Source organism: Platalea leucorodia (assembly GCF_965183815.1).
Source record: "Platalea leucorodia genome assembly, chromosome: 9".
Taxonomy (NCBI): domain Eukaryota; kingdom Metazoa; phylum Chordata; class Aves; order Pelecaniformes; family Threskiornithidae; genus Platalea; species Platalea leucorodia.
In genome coordinates this window covers 7,935,739-7,953,662 of record NC_138831.1, presented here as the reverse complement: position 1 = coordinate 7,953,662, position 17,924 = coordinate 7,935,739, and the positions used below count along the sequence as shown (strand labels likewise).

Here is a 17,924-nt window from a genome sequence, read left to right as displayed (position 1 = left end):
GTCTCTGCAGTCCTCTGGTTTGTGCTTGCGTAATTGCTACAAATGCTGATGTGATTTAGCCATGTCTGCTGGCAAAGGGCAGAGTTTCCTGCTGGTGGAGGGCATCTCTCCTTTCCTCCCGCGTTTCTGTTTGAAAGTCCTTTCTCTGCAATCAACCAAATGCTAGGGACAGACTCCGATCTGCTACCTCTTCTTCTTGAAGGCTGAGTCCTACTCCTGCCCAACATGGCCATTAGATGGAGAGGCAAAGAGAAGAAAGTATTTCCCAGCACATTCTCCAAGAGAGCGCTCATTTTTGCTGGATTTTATATTATCTTTTATATTTGATTTGCTTTGGCTGCTTTTGCCTTTTTTTTTTAATGGCATTAGCAACAATACAAAACAGTGGATGCTGTAGCAATGTTTACCCTGTAACTCCCTTCATTAAGCAATCAGGACAATGCTAAAATGGAGTTTGTCCAGGAAGCTTTTCTCATGAAGAGGAATCTGATCCTACCAGAGGTTAATCACTTCCCAGAAGATACTCGGTCCATCACAGCCCTGCTCGCAGTGCTTGCGCTCTGCCTGGCTCGGCTTGTGCTTGCGTTGCCCTCTAAAAAGCTTTTGCAGGCACTGTATGTGCCTAGCGGCTGAATTAGAAATCAAGAGCTGATCTCTGCTGATTCCAAGCAGTCATTTCCACAAAGTGCCAGCTGGTCAAATAGCCCACTTAAGAAAGTACCTGCAGGCTAAATGTTATTCCCTGGGAACAGTCTCTTTGTGTGCAGCTTGCGGAGAGCAGGAGTGCTTTGGACGTGGAAGTCGCATTGAACGGTGACACTGTCATATGCAAAAGGAGAAATAGATTTTAAGTATTCCTTAAGAAAATGAGTTTGGGTGAGGGTAACAGCCTCATCTGTCACAGGCATAAATCCAGGGAAAAAAGATGTTGAACTGGTGCCGTTACAGGGTGGAATGTGATTTCACATGTATGGCACACGTTTCTGCTGTCATCTGTGTTATGAGATGCCCAAAGGCCCCAAATAGCTTGTTTTTCAAGGACTAAACAACAAGTGTGATATACCCAGAAAGCAGAGAGAGAAAACGTATGACTATGCACATGGGTCAGTGCTGGTCCCTCTGCGTCTGAGTTGCAGAGTGACCTGACGGCATCATCTGTCTCCAGTCTCCTCTTCCTCCTTTGCCTGAGGAGGGGCTGAAAGCTCAGGTGGGGAAAGAAAAAACTCTGTTTCTCAGGGCTAGGGTATATTTTCCAAAAAGCATTCAATGGCCCAGCCTCTCCTGCACCGAGGGCTTGGGAGCAGCTCCTGCACACCCTCGGGGATGGCAGTGAGGGGCTCGGGGTGAGCGGGGTCGGGGGGCTGGTCCCCATCCCCGTGTCCTCAGTGGCACTGCAACCTGTGGGTGCTCCTCTCCCCCCTGGGCTGGAGAGAGCGGCTGCCCCAGGCACTTCAGCCAAGTTATGCAAGCCAGAAAATGACACATTGGCTGTTCTTGACTTTTTCTAAGAAAAAGGAGGCTCCCAGCTCTCCAGCACGCTCCTACCATCCTCTTTGCCCCAGACACAGGCAGCATAAAACTGCTTCCAAGTTGGAGAATGGGATCCTTGGGGGGATTTCTTGCAATTTTGAGACCCAGGTATAACATTCCCCAATCCAAGCCGGGTCATTTCAAAACCCAAAATGTGAAAATAGAGGTTTTCCTTCCCAAAGGGCCAATGCCGAAACATTATAAAACTGCCAGGAGTGTTTCTTCTCCCCCTCACCCGCCTTTTGGTCCTCAGCGGTGGGAGGTTTGGCGTGCTTACCACGGGGGCTGGCCACATGCACACCTTCACCCCTTTGGTGTCATGCATGGATGTGCCAAAGCACGTGGGGTAACGACCAAACCAGAGGGAGAACCGAAATGGACTTCTGGAAGGAGACATCGGGGGAAGCAATAGCCCATCATCCCCGACCTGGCGTGTCGGCCATCCTGCCTTGTCTGGGGAGGGCGTAGGAGCTGGTGGTGCCCATGAGGAGGGTTGCAGGAACACTTTTGCGTTAAAATCCAACTCCTTTCGCAGGCAGCACCCGTGTAGGGACTTCTTTCAGCGAGCCAGGCAGAGGGACTGATCAGGTAGGAAATACACCCTGACGCCCTTGGGATGGCACAGGGGGACGCACCACGGGGGGCTGTCGGCACCGCGACCCGCTTGGCGAGCGCTCTGCTTTCCCCCAAATTGTTTACTTTCCATGATTTCCAGTTACGTAAGGGTTCTGCTTTATTTCTGCACACCCCGAGGTCGCTCAGAAGTGAGACGAGGCTGAGCTATAAACAAAGCCCTGAGCAGGCTGTTTCTCCTTAAGTTCATTTTTAGTTCTTGGGGTTGAACTTGAAATAAACCCTGTCACAGGGGTGGTGAGGATGCGTCTGCCTGGTGCTATGAGAGAGAGAAGGCTCTGACACAGGGAGTCTGGGCACAAGAGATGTCACACTGTCCCCTCTTGTGCCTCTATAGCTGCACTTAAACGCTGGCTGCCTGGGCTGGGCGCAGGGTTTTGGTGCAGGCAGGCACCTATATGGGCATCAGGTGGTGAGGACTGCAATGCACAGGTATACGTGTACGCTATGACAAATGTAAAAGCAAGAAGCAAGCGTCAGCATAGCTCTGTTTGTGTGCAATGTCCTAAGTCAGGGCGTTTTGCATTCCCCAGCCGGGGTGAAGCAGATGTTGCTATCTCTGCAGTGGGATGCTGGCTGCGGCGGGGCCTCACCCCATGTTAGCCCAGCTTCATGGGGAGTTTAATTTAATGGGGGCTGGGAGCTGCTTCCCCTCACGGGGGGCTTCATTCCCAGCCTCAGAGCCAGCGTACGTGCTCTCTGCGGCCCCTCTGCTGTCGTTTGCCGAGTGGTTTAATAATTCATAATTAATGCAACTTGCAGCCCTGGTTTAGCAAAGCACACAGCAGGATTTAAGCGCCTCCGAGTGCTTTGTTGTGGCAAGGTTGTAGAGGTGATGCTCATGAGGAGTATCTTTGTGCCGTCGCTTTGCTTATTCAGTTGTTATTTCCCTTGGCAATGTTTTATGGGATGAACATGGCTCTTAATAGGGGTGGGGAAGGACTTCAGAGGGGATTGTACAGCATGTTCTCAGCAAACCTTAATGTTAACCAGAAACCTGCTTTGTGTCCCTGGTGCTGTAGCCAGCTTGAATTTTATATCGAACGCCCGCAGACGAGCTGCAGCTTTCACTTGTGTTCATCCGAAAGGCGTGTGTTTCCATGGCTTCGGGGTGAAATATTGAGCCTGGCAGCCCCACGCAGTCGGAGAACGGCAGCAGAATAACCTGCTGTGTCCACGTGTGCCGCGGTGCTGGCTCCAATCTGGCCGTGGGACGGCCGCCGGCCGATGCACCGTGCTGGCAGCAGCAGGTGCCATCTCTCCTCTTCCAGTGCAAGAGCCTCTGGGGCAGCCGCCGATGGATGCGCTCAATGTCTCATGGAGCATCATTTTGCAGAAGGAAAGTCTCGTGGGGTCAGCGTGTCAGCCCTGCGTTTGCACCCCTGGAAAGGGGTCGGTGATGTGGTAACAACCGTCTTGCACCGTGGGCCAGAACAGGGCTGCCGCTCCCCTGGACAGCCTCGGGAAACAGATTCTCAGGTTTCCTTGTTAGAAAAAAATCACCTCTGCATGGTGGGGTCTCCCCTTGTGCGCTCTTTCTTCCAGGTTAGGGCTCACTCGGGTTATTAGCTGTGTTCCCAGATGAAACACTTCATTAAGAGGGAGCTGCAGCAACTGTAAATAAATACTGGTAATTGAAGAAGATTGGGCCTCAATGCACTGGTGTAGCTCTGAAATGGCAAGTGCCCGCAGGAAGGGAGGGTCAGTGCCACCTTCGCAGCACGGGACCGGAGACCCAGAGCTGCCCTGCCTGTGCCCAGGCACCCGCTGCCTTCCAGTGCCTGGGAAGCCCTCGGGGCTGGAGCCTCCCCCAGCCACCTCCTGCTGTGATTGCACAGGAACAATTTTCTTCTTCTCCAAGCTGAAATTTTCCTTGCAGGAGTTCAGCAGACCTGGAGAACAATGTATTTCCTTTCTCTTCGCAAGCATTATTTTGCCATGTTTGAAGGCTGTTACCGTATCCCCTTCAGCCTTCACTTCTCTAGGCTAAACAACCCCTGCTCTTTCAAACTTTATTCCTCGGTCATGTTTTCTAGACGAAATTTTTTAGACAGATGGTTATCGCTGTCCTCTGAACTCACTGTGGTCAGGCTGGAGCACTCCTGGCTTGCTCCCGCTACGCCTCGCAGAGGCTTTGCGGCTCTGCAGAGAGGCGCAGGATCATTTTGCGAGCTTTGAAAGACTAAGCTGGGCCTAACCGCTGCTCATCATACTTTACACCTTGCATTGGGAGGGCCTGGGAGGCATCTTTGTGTTTCGCGTGCATTAGAAGTTGCATCCTCGACTTGGTACCTGCTCTTGGCACCGTAAGAGCCATGCGGAGCTCTCGGTATCTGCAGGGATGCTGTAAAAGCACAACTTTGCTCCTGGGTGAGCAGAAGAAATCCTTTGCTGCCACCATGAGCAGATAAAACAAAGTTTCCCTGGCCACACTGCTTGCTGGGTCACTTGCTAGGGTGGCTCCCAAAAAAAGGCTTTTGCACGTGCAGCCTGCCACATCTGCTTGGGAAGATGCATTTGGCCCTCAGCAAGGAGCGTTTTCCACTGTCATATGGAGAAATGAAGTCCCTGGGTCTCGGGGTGGCTTTGCTGCAGTCTCCCAAGCACAGGCTCCATTGCACCCTGAGCTCTGAGTGCTGGCGATGGTGGGGTACGTGCTCCGTGCTGGATTCCTCTTACAATTGACGTTCTCCCAGTGATTCAAGATCTTAAAATGTGTGTGCTTAATTATAATCAGGGCAGCTGAATGAAGAGCCAGAAACATCCCCTGGACCTAACGACCACTGATTAAAACTTGAGCTCCAAGCATGAGCCGTATGTGTATCACAGGATTCTCGTCTGAAATTGCTTCCTCCTGTGAAGACCAGCACTTTGAAGAGGAAAAGAGAAAGCACTCTCCGTGTCTGCTGGAGGTGTGTGCCAGGGGCTGGAGGCCCCCATCCTGCATAAGCTAAACCTGCGAAGCGCTGGCTCTGCCTTTGCAGGAGCCGGAGCCCCCCATGAATCATGGTTTGCTTTACTCACAGCAAAAAGAAAAGCAGGTTTCACGGCAGGTCATCCCACTCGGCCACTGCAGCTGCGTGCAATGCTCCTGCCAGCGATGTGGAGGATGCAGATATGTCTTGCTTAATTTGAAAATATTGTTCCGCTCTTTCCATGTCTCAGGAGCCTTTCCCCAGATGCTCGTTTTTATGCTCACTGGATGCAGGACCGGAGGGGAGAGACGGCCGCGGCAGGGGAGCTGGGACCCGCGGGTGCTGTCCGATGCGGCTGGCTGTGCACTGGGGGCAAAGCACCGGCTCGCCCCGTGCCCCCACGAGGCAGGACGAGGTCGGCCCCTTTCAAACAATGCTGCCAAAATCAATCTGCTGACACCGCAGCAGCATCCCGCAGCGTTGGGAGCTGTATTCCTGCACAGCGCTGCCGTTGCTCGCTCTTATTGCGGAGCTGCGCCAGTTCTCTTAATGAACGGCTACATAAATGTCACCGAGGGCTAATTTTCTTTGGCGTCAGCTATTGTCTGACAGATCTGATTAAGGCCACATTCGGCTGTCAGCAGTCACGATTCATGTTCGGATCAACTCCGCCGGCAATCCCACTGTTATTCTGGCCTTTTGGGAGGTCTTTGTGTATGTTACCGAGTTGCTTTTCTGTCCTGGGGGGCTGCTGGGCTCCTCCGCGGTGGCACAGGAGGGACATGGGGAGCAATGCCTGATGTGACAAAGGGCGTCACTAGGCTCAAAGGCAGAAGATCGCGGCTCCAGCGGGGCGGTGGTGTGTGCCGGGAATTGCTCGCTTCCATAACGGGAGCAGGGAGCCTGGGCGGACAGGTCCTCGGAGGGGACAGGGAGCTCCTGCGAGACTGTTTCCAAAGGGTGGTCAGCAGGGTTGGGTTAGCCCGCTTGAGACCTGCATGGCTTAGGAAAAAAAGGCATGAAGCTGTCTTGAAAAGCGTATCCTTTTCGAAACAAACCATGGCTTTAACTTTTTTTTTAACCCAGCCTCTCCCTTTTCCTGCGGCGTTCAGGGATTGCCTTCGCTTTACCTTCCTCTGTAATCATAAACTCCAGAAACATCCCCATTAACAGCAGAAAAGCAAATGAGCAGAGAGAAATGGCTGCCGCGGCTGGGACTCAGGGAGCAAAACCAAATCATGCGAGACCCAGCAGTGGCTTTGTGCTCAAGTGCTAAAGCTCTCCCTGGTGCCACCGAGGGGAGGATTTGGAAAACCTTGCCCATCTTTGCAGGTTCTGTTGATCTTTTTAAGACTGAGTCCAAAGAAACCCTGAAGCGGCTCATGAGCGGGGTTAGTGACAGCAGCCCTTGTTCTTGTTCAGGTTTGGCAGGCAGCGGCTAATGCCGAAGGAGCTGAGCTCTCGATGAAGTGTAAGCAGCTTTTGTTAAGGGGAAAAGAAGTTTATTCTTGAATTGTGGGCTAGGTTGTTGTTTTTTTAAATTAATTTACAAAGTCGTAAATTCTTGGTGATTGCATAAGGGCTGTGCGTCATGTTGAAAATCCTGCTGATGGTGCACAGCTCTCTGCCTTTGGTCTGCATGGGGAGGTTGTCAGAGAGGAACAGGGAGAAGAGCGCCAAAGCAAACACTCTGCGTTTGATTTGGGATGAAATGGATTTCCTTTGAAATAGCTTGCGAAACACATTGTCCTGAGCTTGCAATGCAACTGCTGACTGCTGCCAGTTGTCAAGCCAACATGGAGATAGGCTGAAAATAGTCAGAAAACACCCAGACAACAGGCCAAGGACTAGGGTGACATGGGGTGCATTGAGTTTGTCATTGATGGGCAGGTGCTGAGCGGACACCCCACTTCTCTGCTGCTGGGTTATAGCTTTCTGGGCTGGGGGAAAGTGCCTTGCATGAGCTCAGGGCTGGCCAGCACATGAGAGAGACCCAGTGGGCCACCTTCCTAAGCAGAGCAGCCCATCAAGCTGCTTACGGGGAGCTCTGTCAGTCCGTCTGGGGCTCGGGTGTTTCCTTGCCTCCTGGGAAACCTGACTGCATGCACATGGCCACCTTCAGTCCCCCCACGGGTGTCATTCAGGGGACCTGTGCGGTGCAGCATGGTGACAAGCCTGAATTAGTCAGTGGCCCCGTTTTCAGCTGCCCCTGACGTTGTTCAGCCCTTCAAAACATGTCGTCGTTGCACAAGGTGTGGGTGCCGGATCATGGCACCCTAGTTATCTCAGCATGCAGGAGGCCTCAGGTTACCTCTGACGCATAATTTCTCACTGGCATCGCTAGATATTCCTATCAAGTCGCAGACAGCGTAGACATATGGGGAAGGAAGTCGTGAAAAGCAGCTTGGAGTCCAACTCAAAACACCTTAAATTGGTGTGACTTCCCCAAAGGAGGAACTGCCTGCTCTTTAAGAAAAAAAAACAAAAAACATCCTCCTGAAGGGCTCTTCAGGACAGCATCTAAACCACAGAGTTATTTTTTAAAACAAAAGTCTCGGGCCAAACCTAGCCCTCTCCCCGAGTCTCTGCTGATTGATAGAAAATTCTCCTTCTTAACTCTCTTCTTCCTTCCTTTCCCCTTTCCCTGCAAAGGCCTCTCTGCAGATGGTGGAGCCAAGCGCCAGGAGCATCTCTCCAGGTTCTCCATGCCCGACCTGAGCAAAGACTCAGGCATGAACGTCTCAGAGAAGATGAGCAATATGGGGACCCTGAATTCCTCCATGCAATTTCGAAGCGCCGAGTCGGTCCGCAGCCTGCTGTCGGTGCAGCAGTACCAGGACATGGAGCCGAACCTGCACAACCTCGCCAGCCCCCTCGGGTACCGAGAGCGGCCGTCGCACGGGCGGATGCACCAGAGCTTCGACTACGGTAGCGGGGTGCCCGGGGGCAAGCTGGGGGCGCAGGAGGGCTCACGGCATGCCCCCATGAGCGAGCGCACGCGTCGGCGAACTAACCTCCGGGATGATGACCGGCATTACCGCCCGCACCGGCCCCGGCGGTCTCGACGTTCCCGGTCGGATAATGCCCTGCACCTGGCCAGCGAGCAGTGCTGCCGGCTGAAGGAGAGACCCTCGCTCCGGGCCAGGGAAGACTACGACCAGTTCATGCACCAGAGGAGCTGCAGAGAGACAGTGGAGCAGGGTCCCCGCAGGGACGTCTACGGCCACTGTCCCCGGACGGTGTCGGATCTCGCCTTGCAGAACCACTTGGGCGAGAGATGGGGGCCCTACTTCGCCGAATACGACTGGTGCTCGACCTGCTCCTCCTCTTCGGAGTCAGACAACGAGGGCTATTTCCTCGGGGAGCCGATTCCCCAACCCGCCCGCCTCCGGTACGTGACCAGCGAGGAGCTCCTGCACAAGTACGGCTCGTACAGCATGCCCAAGTCTTCCACATTGGGTGGCAGGGGACAGTTGCACAGCCGGAAAAGACAGAAGAGCAAAAACTGTATCATATCCTAATGGCATCCTTGCCAGGCACCTTGGGAGAATGTAAATTAACTCACAAACTTGCACTGTTTTAGATCATGTAAGCGCTTTTATTGTAACAAAAAAGACCTGAAGAGTAGGGATTTGTAAGAAGGTTGTAGACTGGCTTCTATAAATAGTCATAATCCTGGGCACGGTGAATATATTTTGCACATCTTACTTTGGAGAAAAAAACAAGAGTTCACTTTAGCCTGTAATATTTACCCAGTAGTTTTTCCTCTTTCTCCCAGATTCTGCCAGCCTTTTGAGTTCTGTTTGTCCGTACGTTTTGGTTACCCCTGTCGACTCTCAGCATCAGTTTGCCGGTAGCTTTTGCTTTCCACCACGTTTTTGTTTTCCATTAGCCCTGTTGGTAGGTAATTTGTCTCTCTCGGACAGTGTGGGAGCCTAAGTTATTTCCGTGATTGTTGTAAATGCAATGTAAATGAGAGTTTGGAGAAAATATTTTTGTATTTTGTAATATCAGAGGAATTTCTATATCTTAGGAGTCACTGGGAAAATGCATGCACATTCAGAATTGTTTTCAGCCAGAGCTAACCAAACAGTACTTTGGACCCCCCTTTCCATTTCATCATCAAATTTCTTAAGTATATCAGTGACAGTTTGAGTTGTCATTTGTTTTCAGTTTGTTTTTTTTTTTTAACCCTTTTTTCTGTTTGCTTGTTTGTTTGTTTCATTCCTGGTAAATAAAGAGAACATTTTCTGATTCATTAAATCTTGAAGAGGCCTCATTGGCATTTTGAAGTCTGCTCATACCTGTGATTTTCAGGTGTGCTCCATCAGTCAGATACAGGAATCCTGACAGCTGCAAAAGGGACTTTTTTTTTTTTTTTAATTATTAAATAGGAAAGAACAGAACTACCAAATGTCTGCAACGTTGTAAATGACCAAAGCCGGAGAAGGAATTTTACACCTCTGTAGAGAACGCTGAAGTTACTAAATGTTGAACTATTATTTGGAGTAAATAAAAGTGTAAATGGTGCAATTGTGTGATGTCAGCATGACATTGTTTTGAATATAGACTTGTCTTATGGTGCTCTAGTCTCCTGGGTTATGTTAACTGCTGTTCATTACCAAGTGGAAGTCTCAATATTGCCTACTGCCTAACACGTAAGAGAACGACTGCCAACTGCTCCCCGCGGGTCTGGTCCTGCCCTGGCGAGACACCCTCACCCCTCCAAGGCCGCTTGTGGCTGGGGGGGCTCGTCCCTGGGTGGGCTCAGCCCCCGCCTGCGGAGCCAGGACAGCCCCACAGCAGCCTCGCCGTGGCAGAGCGTTCTATAAATAGGGCTCAGCTGTATTGTATTATGGTGGATGTGAGTTTGTTCTCTGTATGCTTTAAACCATTGGGGTACTGCCATCGCGGCGCATCCCGGCAGATGCGCCGGAGGATTGCAAGCCAGTGCTGGTTGTCCCGGTGCTTCCCGGGAAGGAGCACGTTGACAAAAGGGGCTCTTGGCACCCAAAGATGCGGGTTAGCGCCTGAGAGTGTTAAGATAAAGCTGGGCTTTGAGCCGCAGGAGGGCTGAGAGGCTTAACTGGCTGCATCGCCCTCGGCCCGCGCGCTGCCGGCATCTCGGGGTGCCCCTGCCCCTCCGCCAAGCCGGCCCCTGCCCTGCACCCCGGGGAGGAGGGTCCCGCTGCAGGGCCGGCGCCGGCACCCCTGGGCGCACATGGGGACGCCCCGTTGCCTACTCAAAGCAGCAGATGCAGAAAAATCTTGAAGATGGATGTCTCCATACCACAGACTATTGCTAGGAATTTTTTTGTTGTTTGTAAAGGACAATGTGATAATTATTATTCCTTTAAAAAGAAAAAGAAAAAAAAAAAAGAAATGACACTTAAGTATATTTAAAAAAAATGTTTTTCCAGTTGGAATAAATGGAAGTATTCATCCAAAGGGAAGAGTCTCGTGTATGTTTTTTGCTCTTAAGGAGTGTCGGTTAATTGTGAGTAGAAAACTTGATTTTCATTTAGCTGGTCTTGCAATAGAAGCACAAGACCCAGCTCAGCCCCATCCCTGACGTGGTTTCAGTGGGCAGGGAAAGCTGACGGAGGAGCATCTCTTCCACACCCCATGCCTTCCCCAGGCTTGGTCACCCGGACCCATTTTTTGGTGTTAAAAAAGCCAAGTCTTCACCTGGTGTAAGTCAGCGCAGCTCAGCTGAAATCCCTCACGGGCCCCTGGCTTAACGCTGGGGGAGACTTCAACCTGTAATTTATAAATACCAGCCTTTTTCTTAGAAAGATCACAGATCTTTCCATGTTTTCCAAAACAGACCTGGTAAGTCGGGTAGGGGTATTGCTTTCAGTGACAAGTATGACACTATAACTACAGGTTATTATATAATTGGCATTTAATATGTACAATTTAATTCATTGTCGGTGATTAAAAGTACAATGAATGTTGTCTGTCAGCTCCAGTACAGCTGAGCTGCTCTTTGTACAGTGGGAGCCTGAATCGCTCGGCAAACGGTAAAAAACTAATCCCCAGCCTTTCTCCTTTAACTGCTTGCTGCTTCTCCCCAGGGGTAACATAACAACCTGCAAAGACTCCTTACAGCAGAATTGCAGCACCATTTCCCATGCAATTTTGTACTAAAATCCAGGGCCCGGTGCCCCCATGCACGGGACGGTCTTTCTGCTGGAAGCGGCTCTTGAAAATCCGGTTCTCGCCAGAGAGCATCTCTGCATCCCTGCAGACCGCTGATGTGAAGCCAGCGTTAACGCAATGCTGGAATCAGAACAGACGGGCAACAAACTCGGGAGATAAGAGTATTTCAGGTGATGCTCCCCTCCACCAGGTCCTTCACCAGCACAACAGAAAGGTCTCAGATTTTGTAAGACAGACAGTGCCGGCAAATAGTGAGTTGGTACAAATTTCAGCAATAAAAGTGCAAAAGCAACTTCCAAACCTTTTTTATTTTTCACATGGGCTCCAGAAGTCCTATACACTTTGAGGCACATGGTTTAAAAAAAAAAAAAAAAAAAAGCAGCTTGTTTTTCTTATTCTTAGCCGTTTGGGGTATGATTAACCATTTCTGACAAACCCACTGAGCTTGAGGGATGGAGCTACAAGTCTGTAAAATTTTGCTCCGTCGCCATCTGGCCCCGCTGGCTTACCTCTCTGTGCACGCTGCGCGCGGGTGCCAGCGCCCCGTGGGAGCGGGGGGCACGTACAGCCGTTTCCTTTCACGTCTCCAAGAGCTGAGTAAAGGTGACACCACCTGAAGCTCAGGGTGAGTGTCAGCGGGTCCAGTTTCCCGGAGGGGAATCGGGCGCAGCGCTGGGGTTGCTGTTTGGCCGAGGGAGTGGGAAGCTCTTTGCTGGCGCCCCGGACAGCTGTGTTGCCAGCGTCAGCCTGGCACACTGTCAATGTTGCTTAAAAAAAAAAAATAAAAAAACACACAACTGATCAGCTCTATTGCTGCCACAATTTTCTTCCATTAAAAAAAAAAAAAAAAATCTTTTTTTTCCCCCAAAAAGTCGTTGGCAAGGTCCACCCAGTGTGACCCCAGAGGATGGGCTGGCTTCAGTGGTACCCCAGCCATCCCAGTGTAGCCATGCAACGCTGACCATGGCTTGGCGAGGTGCAGGGGATTAGGCTGCCTTTAGCAATCGGGCTTGGAGCGTGCATCGCCTCCTGCGAGCCAGTCCTGAGCACGCAGACACACAGCCCTTCAGCAGCTGTTACCTCCGTTGCAAAGCCAACGTCTGCATTGCACGCTTGGCCGCAGCCCGGGCAGCGGAAGGAGCGCAGCATCCTTCATGTCCACACTCCCCAGCAGGCTGCGGGGCTCGGTAAGGCCCCTGCAACACCCAAAACGCCCCAAAGTGGGCAGCATGCTGGCCCAAAAGCTGCTGGAGCTGTGCAGGGAAGCTGCCAGCACATCGACGCTTGTTTTTCGGGAAGCCAAAAACCACACAGCCTCGAACCCGTGCAGATAAATTATAGTCAGACAAGCAGAGCCTCTGTGGAAAGACACAGAGATAGGAAGTATGAGGTTAGAAATAATCAGAAGCACCCTGATCTGGAAATTGTTACACGCAGATAATCCCGTATTTGCAAACGGCCCAAGTGAGTCTGGCTACACAACTTCCACCAAGCTCACGGGAGCCAGCAAGGGTGCGAGCAGCCTGTGCTGCCGGGGTGCGCACGAGCCCAAAGCCCGCGGTGGCTTTGAAAACACAGTTGCTCATGAAGGTGCCTACGTGCAGCTTAAAGACCGCAGCATTGGGTGGCGGTTTAATTAACACGAGCGGTTAGACAAAGGCTGAGGGCTGCTGCGAAATGGGCATGCATTTAGCATCACAATTTAATACCCCCAAAAATGTCCTGTCCGCGTAGTGTGGGGCTGGCAGCACCAAAGCTGGCACTGCTCTGCTGCTGCTGCCCCCGCTCCCCAGCCCGCTCCCTGGCTTCCAGCTAATTGGGACCCCTGGGCTGGCAGCTGCCATGTTATCATCTGATGAACTTTGCTCTTTCAGGCTAAAAAAAAAAAAAAAGATCCCTGTTCCTTGCATTTACATACAATTATGCAATTCTTGAAATCTAGGCTGTCCTCATTCTCCCGGAGATTATCAGATGATCATCCCCCACAGCCAGGGGTAGCTCATTAGCTAAGAGCAATTTTAGACGACTTAATTTTAAAGATTTTTTTTTTTTTTTTAAATGCAACACTTTTTCAACCTAGATCCTTAAAACTATTTAGGAATTCAGCTCCTCTTTGAGTACAAAGGGGAGGTGGTGGCCAAGGATGCTAAGGCCATGAACAAGTCACTAGAGAGCTGGGTCCCATTTCCAAAAGCATCCACAAGTCGTGACATATCAGTGCATTTATAAACTGTACCAAATAATAACATTTTTTTTTCTTGTAAGGACTGGATCTTAATTCAGCCTCCAAAGTGGGAGTCCTGTTAGCCAGGTTTCACCTCTCCATCTCCCAGGAGGTGCTGCCAAGCCCACCGCCCGCCCCAGAGCAACCGCGGCTGAGAGCCGCCCCTTCCCCACCCTGTCAGCACCGCACACGAGCTCGCCAACCCAGAGACTTTCAGTAGCCGTCTTCTGCGTTATATCAGCACGGTTTGATCAGCTCCCTTTGCTTTTCTGAGCGTGAGATCGTACCTTTCCATTCCTTTTTAAACTGGCTGCAGAGCACCGACCAGCTGAAGGCTAGCAGCTCTGCAGCCAGAGGGCTCTCCATACAGGTGGCTTTGCTTTGGAGAGTCCCACTGGCACCTGCCTGAGTCTCCCTTAGGAAAGATCTTCCAGTTTTCCACAGTTATTTCAATATTTTACAATATTGAAAGAAAGAAAATAAATAAATAAAAAGCTCTTACTGCCAGGCAGGTACTGCTAGATGCTGACATTTCATTTGTTAGCCAGCAAGACACTATTATAGTCACTTCCAGTGCCACAAATGCCTGTCTGGACCTCTGAGTAGGAAAAAAAATGAAAAAGTTTAAATTATTTGACCCTGCTGCTCTGTCCATTGGCCCTGGACTCTGGCACTGTGCTACGTGCATCCCTCCACGCTACCGGCATCAGCTTCATCTGCCTTCAGGCTTCATCCTCGCTTGGGAGGAGCAGAGGAAGCCAGGTCCGGGCTTAACCCACCTGATGGAACGCTGTCCCTTGGCTCTGTGACCCCTTATGTACGGCTCCACCTTTCTGCTTCTTCACTTCTTAGTAATAACCCAGCAAATCAGCAGCTTCCCTGGTTTAGGCAAACCCACAGTCATTTGCTAAAGCATTCTCAGGAGAGTTTTCCTGTTGTAAAAGCAAATATTTATATCTGCTGCTCTCTTAGAGGCTCTGGATATGATCAACTCTTTAAGCAAGATTTAGCTGAAAGAGCTGATTTATTAAAACGGATAAACAAAGCCCTGTGAAGCAAGTTATTTCAGTCTAAATAAAGCATTAAACTCTGAAGAGCACACATCAGATCACAATATATACATACATATACACACACACATATATATGTATATATATACACACATATATATTTCATACAATCAAATACGCAGTCCTGCAGACTGGGATCCCATATCACCACCACCCCCAGGAGAAAGCTGGCCCTGAGCCAGGCTACGTGTATATTAGGCAATGTACATATCAGCACATGCCCTGATTTTTAACAAACCCAGCCCGGCAATCCGCTCCCACCCCAGCGATCCCTTCAGCTGCCGGCCCTGCTTGTGCTCCGTGCCTCAGTTTCCCCATCTCCAAACCTCCATTGCAATGATGTTTTTACTGACAAGGAGCTTAAAAACCTCAGACGAGGGATGCTGCCAAAAGGGCTCTAATTTAAACCAGTGGCCCTGGCTCAGGGTTTGAGCCAGTTTTGTTGGCACCTGGGTGTGAGCACGCTCAGGCCCCCGCCCCAGCCGTAGCTCATTTCCCATCAACACAACCCTTGCTTAGATCCTCACTGCTCAGAAGAGCTCACTTCAGCTGTATACAACATTATTTTTTTTCTTCTTTTCTGTAAGTTGGGCTTTAATTGTCAATTATTTGCTCATGAGTACTCTTTTATGGCTGATGCTGGAGCAGACTCAAGCAGTTTTTATTTTGGTACTTGGTTTAATTAGCTTTTTTGGAAGAGCGAGGCAGGGCAGAGATGCATTCTTGCTGCTCATCACATATTCATTATTTACATTTTCAGTATCCCAAGTAACTCAGCACAGCAAACAAATAAATGAAGACTGAAATGTATACAAAACATCTGGAGATGCTGCAATTCTGTAATTATTACTGCTCATTCACAATGCACAAGAGCTCCACAGAGTGCTTGTTGCAAAGGACATTAATATACTGGTCCAATGGAGATTTTTTTTGCCATCGGGCTGGATGCTTCCAGATGAGCACCCCCCCGTCCTCCCTCCCCATCTGCCTGGGTCGGGTCTCCCCTTGACTCACCGCCAAAAGCCAAAACAGCGAAATTTCTGGTCGGAGTTGGGAGGCAGCAGCCTCTGGAGCTCTTGGCCCATGACAGTAAATACAGCTGGTCAGATTAGGGCTGTTGAATAATTTATGTGATGACTCTTCAAAATAGTAAATCCCACCCTCCCAGCCTGCTCCATCCTTCATCAGCTCATGTGGCTGGTCAGCAGTTTATGAATATTTAGGAAGTTTTACTAAATTCATAGAACCTTGTAAAAACAGTTTTAAAATCCCAATTAATGCCAACAATTTTAAAAAGAGTGAAATATTTGTATATCACACTGCACACTGTTCATACGGCCACAGGGGAGGAAAGGGGAGCCGGGGAGAGCCGCTGCAAAATCTTCATGGTTTGGGCCAAAATTTGCAAGATTTCGGGCCAGCAGACACGATGCCAGGGGAGGCCAGGCCCTGGCACGGCAATGTCCGTGAGGGGGTGAGCCCCTCTGGAGATGTTGGCATGTCCCCAACCCGGAGGGGCTTCGCTGGCAGCGTGGCACGAACAGGGAAAAGGAAAGGAAAAGGAAAAAGGAAAAAGGAAAAAGGGGAAAGGAAAAAGGAAAAAGGAAAAAGGAAAGGGAAAGGGAAAGGGAACTGGAAAGGGAAAAAAAGGGAAAAAAGAGAAGGGAAAAAGAAGGGGAAGAAGCTCTCCCCCACGCTGGGTACACAGCCGGGTGGTGGGCAGCCCCAGGGGCAGGGGCAGCAGAGCATCTCCCACAGGAGGTGCTTGCCCTGTTCCACAGCCTCCTCTCCTGACACATGGGCTTCCAGCAGTTTATTTTGGAATTTGCAATGATGGGAGTAAGCGTGCCTGACCACCACCTGGCCCAGTTGTGACAGTGGCGGGTGTTGCTCAGAGGAAGCAAATCTTTGCATATTTATGAATGCAATCATTTATGGCAAAAGATACAAAGAGAGGAAGTTGATTTTGGATGCACAGAGAACTGGAGCAAACAAGCATCGCTCCCCATGGAGGCTTTATTGCAGCCCCAGAGATTGCTGCCTTTAATGCTCCTTGCTTGTTAACAGCCAAGAGAGTGTCGGGAGAGCCTGTCTGGGGGGGCGAAGAAAGGCGAAAATCTCCCAGTATCACTTTCATAATTTAGAGTTTCAAACTAATGTTGACGAGAATGTCATTATTGCTGAGCATCTGCTGAGCTCAGGGAGTAAAATTCCTTTTATTCATCTCAAGTGTCAGGATTTGGAAGTGCAAGAAATTTTCAAGTGCTTGTCTAGGTCCCTGTTTGTATGCAAATGATGTTGTAACATTTCATAGACTGAAAGACCTGAATTTAGCTAGCATCAGTCAAAGCATCTGTCAGCCTTGTCAGAAAAGAAATACTTTGAGTCTTTCAGGTCAAAACAACCCCAAATTATTACTAGAATATTGAGGCGGTTAAAAGACACGAAGAGTAAAATGAGAATTGTTCAAAACCATTTTTCCTTTCAATGAAGTTTTAGGTTTTATTTTCCTTCCATAGGTAATGTAAATTTTTTTCACAGGTGACAAAGTTTTAAAAATCAAATAATTCAATGCAATACTGCATTTCTCTCTAACTAGGCAGTGAGCAGTATTGGATTCAATCACATGTACAGGAGAAAACTGGCATGAGGAATGAAACAAGCTAAGGAATGGGCAAAAATAATAGAAAATTAAGCAGAGGCTTGTGCCAAGGCTTGGAGGCAGCGAGCAAGGCTCCAAGATCACACACTTGCAGAGATGCTGTAAGCGCCGAGTGCTCGGGCACGGGGTCCTCTCCAGGAGGTAAGGCCTCTCTCCAGAGAGAAAACCCTCCCGTTGTCCCTGTGCATGTGGACTCCAGAGGTCTGAGGTTTTGTTCATGGTAAAAATAAAAAGAGCTGATGCTCACAGAAACACTTTTCCCTTGGTGTGGCCTGGGCTCATCTTTTAGCAAGACAACCAGAGCATCCTCCATATGACTTGACCTGGCTGGAAGCGGAAAACGTGGGTTAGCAAGCCCAAATCTGCTCGTGTGAAGCAATCTTTCTCAGCAGCGGGATTTCTGCTTCCCAATGAAAATTATTTTTTAACAACCTGCTGGAGAGCTCACAGTGTGCCCCAGGTCCCTGCGAGGCGGGGTGTCACACTGCTCTTGGCAGAGAAGGCAAAAAGTTCTCCCACTAAATCCCCACTCACCCATTTCTCACCGATGAAGCAGCTAAAGACTGAACAGCTTTAGAACAACCACCAACCAAAAACGCACCTCCAGCTCTGCCCCCTGCTCCACACTTGGCCAAGGACTGGGAGGACTGGGATGTGCTGGCACTGCTTGGGATCCCCCCCAGCACCACCAGCAGGTTCCCTGCCTGTTTGCATCAAAGCGGGGTTCA

General features: G+C 50.1%; 1 protein-coding gene across 1 annotated transcript in view; it reads left to right on the top strand.

Annotated features, from left to right (window-relative positions):
- Nucleotides 1-8,599, top strand: part of PRICKLE2 (prickle planar cell polarity protein 2) — a gene marked incomplete at both ends in the record, with an annotated part of 110,196 nt that extends 101,597 nt beyond the window's left edge. The window contains one exon of the mRNA XM_082321456.1: nt 7,731-8,599. Within this exon, the coding sequence (XP_082177582.1) occupies nt 7,731-8,599 (869 nt within the window). The remainder of the gene's footprint in view (nt 1-7,730) is intronic.
- Nucleotides 8,600-17,924: the final 9,325 nt, after the last annotated feature.